Source organism: Anneissia japonica, unplaced genomic scaffold (genome assembly GCF_011630105.1).
Source record: "Anneissia japonica isolate Jap-2015-1 unplaced genomic scaffold, ASM1163010v1 scaffold285807_len2043_cov257_single, whole genome shotgun sequence".
NCBI classification, from domain to species: Eukaryota; Metazoa; Echinodermata; class Crinoidea; order Comatulida; family Comatulidae; genus Anneissia; species Anneissia japonica.
The window spans coordinates 1-2,043 of record NW_022702683.1 but is presented as its reverse complement, the minus strand read 5'-3'; the positions used below and the strand labels follow the sequence as shown (position 1 = coordinate 2,043).

Genomic DNA, 2,043 nt, shown 5'->3' with positions numbered 1-2,043 from the left:
TTGGGATCTCACTGGATGAGGGTGGAGGTGGAGATGCCATAAATTTTGACATAGAGGTAAGTGTTCAAATGATACATTTGGCTTGATAGGTAAACATCCTGGGCTCTTATTTTGTGATTGGCTTAACATGTAAACATCCTGAGCCCTCATCTTGTGACATGTGATTGGCTCAAATGTTCTAGTGCAAATTTATCATCTACAAATATCTATAAATAGTTTCTACAACATACTGTACTTGTACATTACAGGTGAGTGAAGAAGCTGCAATTAATTGGGGAGAAGATGCTGATACGAGTGGTATTACATTGGGTTCAGACACTACAACCACTGATGATGGTGTTGCTAGGGGAGTTGATGCTCTCACTCTCCTAGACAACCTAGACACAAGGAATGCATTTGTTAATGACATATTAGAGGTAAGAATTTTGATGGTATTTAAATAATAGATTAATATTTCACAGTATTAAATACACGTTAGGCCTACAATTTCAAACAATTTTCATTATCATTATAATGACTACAATTTCTTTACTGTTTAGCTTGAATTTTTCTTAAGACAACGACTGAAAGAAATGAAAGGAGAAGCCGACATTCTCTCGGTCAATCAGTTTCAAGGAGCGCCCTCTATATGTCAAATGCAGACAGTTGATGATGTAAATTCCATGTTGATCTTGGTACAGGATGTCTTGAGTCATCTCCGTGACTCCACCGTACAACACTTCTTGATGATTAAAAGCTCACCAAGGTTGGGTTACTCTTTCAAGATGTTTCAATATAGAAATTCACTTAAAATTAATTGTTTCAAAAAATTAACATTCTTTGGATCATTATCATTCGACCAAATTTATTCTTTTTCAGGTATGTTGACCGTCTCGCAGACTCACTGAAGGAAAAACTTGTTTACCAAGAAAAAATGATTGCAAGTCAAAAAGCAGTTGTGGAGAAACGACAGGCTTCTTTGGAAGAACAGAGAAAACTGGAGCCCAAGCTGGACACTCTGATTATGAAAACAAGAGAGCTTAAGCAACAAGTAAGTTCATCTGGTGTCTATGTGATCAGTTTTTGTACCAGGTGTAATGTAAGTTTAAAAGTATTCACTGTGTGAAAAGTGGCATGCAGTTTATAGTTATCTATATCTTTGTACTGTAATAAAGTGAATTCGTTATTATTATTAATATTATTGTCATATTCATGTTCATAATCAACAGCGTTAATGCACTATTTCATTCCTTTTGCAGATTGAACAAGAAATTTCTAAAAAGTACAAGAACCGACCAGTTAACTTAATGGGAGCCGTCAACAATGTTTTATCGTAGAAAACAAAAGATGAAGATAATATATTTATTCAATTTTCCTGCAAACTTCCCCTCGACCCTGAAGTATAAAATGGCATATTAGTGGGAAATGTGAAAGTTGGAACCAATACTCTTTTATTCCACCTAAGAATATAAATAGTGATACAGTAGTCTATAAAACAATAGACAATATTTAAAAGAGAAATTCATATAAATTACCACACCACTTCATTATGTTAACTGATTATTGAAAAGCAAATAGAATTCTAAATAAATGAACAAAAATGAAATAATTTTTTTGGCAAGAAGCATCATTTTATTTGCATTCTACACATTATGACTTTGAACATTCACTAGAATATAATCAAATTCAAAAAACAGAAGTTTCATATAATTTACATGTTTTTCTACGATTTCCTGGTTATCTGTTCACTATTACATTATACAAACACACATGTAACAATCACCATGATCTGCATTATCAATAATCTTGCATATATTTTCTAAATAATAACTGAATAAAACAAGAAGGTATAATAAAATAGTTTATATACTGTAGTATCTTGCTAATGATTAAGGTTCTCCAATCTTACAGAATCATAAAAAACACCATTAAAAATTTTAAGAAGCAAGCTTTTGCTAGCTGTAGTTATAACTGCCTGTCAAAGCTAGCTAGCACAAGGTCATGTTTCGTTAATATTATAGATTAATATTAAGGATATTATTAAAGATTCATAATATCTGCAGA

The 2,043-nt window shown here is 32.3% G+C and overlaps 1 protein-coding gene across 1 annotated transcript; it reads left to right on the top strand.

Moving 5' to 3' along the window:
* Positions 1-1,673, top strand: LOC117103990 (CDK5 regulatory subunit-associated protein 3-like; the record flags this gene model as incomplete). The annotated part of the gene is given in 5 exon segments (XM_033244639.1): positions 1-56; positions 249-416; positions 540-745; positions 859-1,030; positions 1,239-1,673. Coding segments are annotated over 5 exon segments (680 nt in total), but the record flags the coding sequence as incomplete, so codon positions are not given.
* Positions 1,674-2,043: the final 370 nt, after the last annotated feature.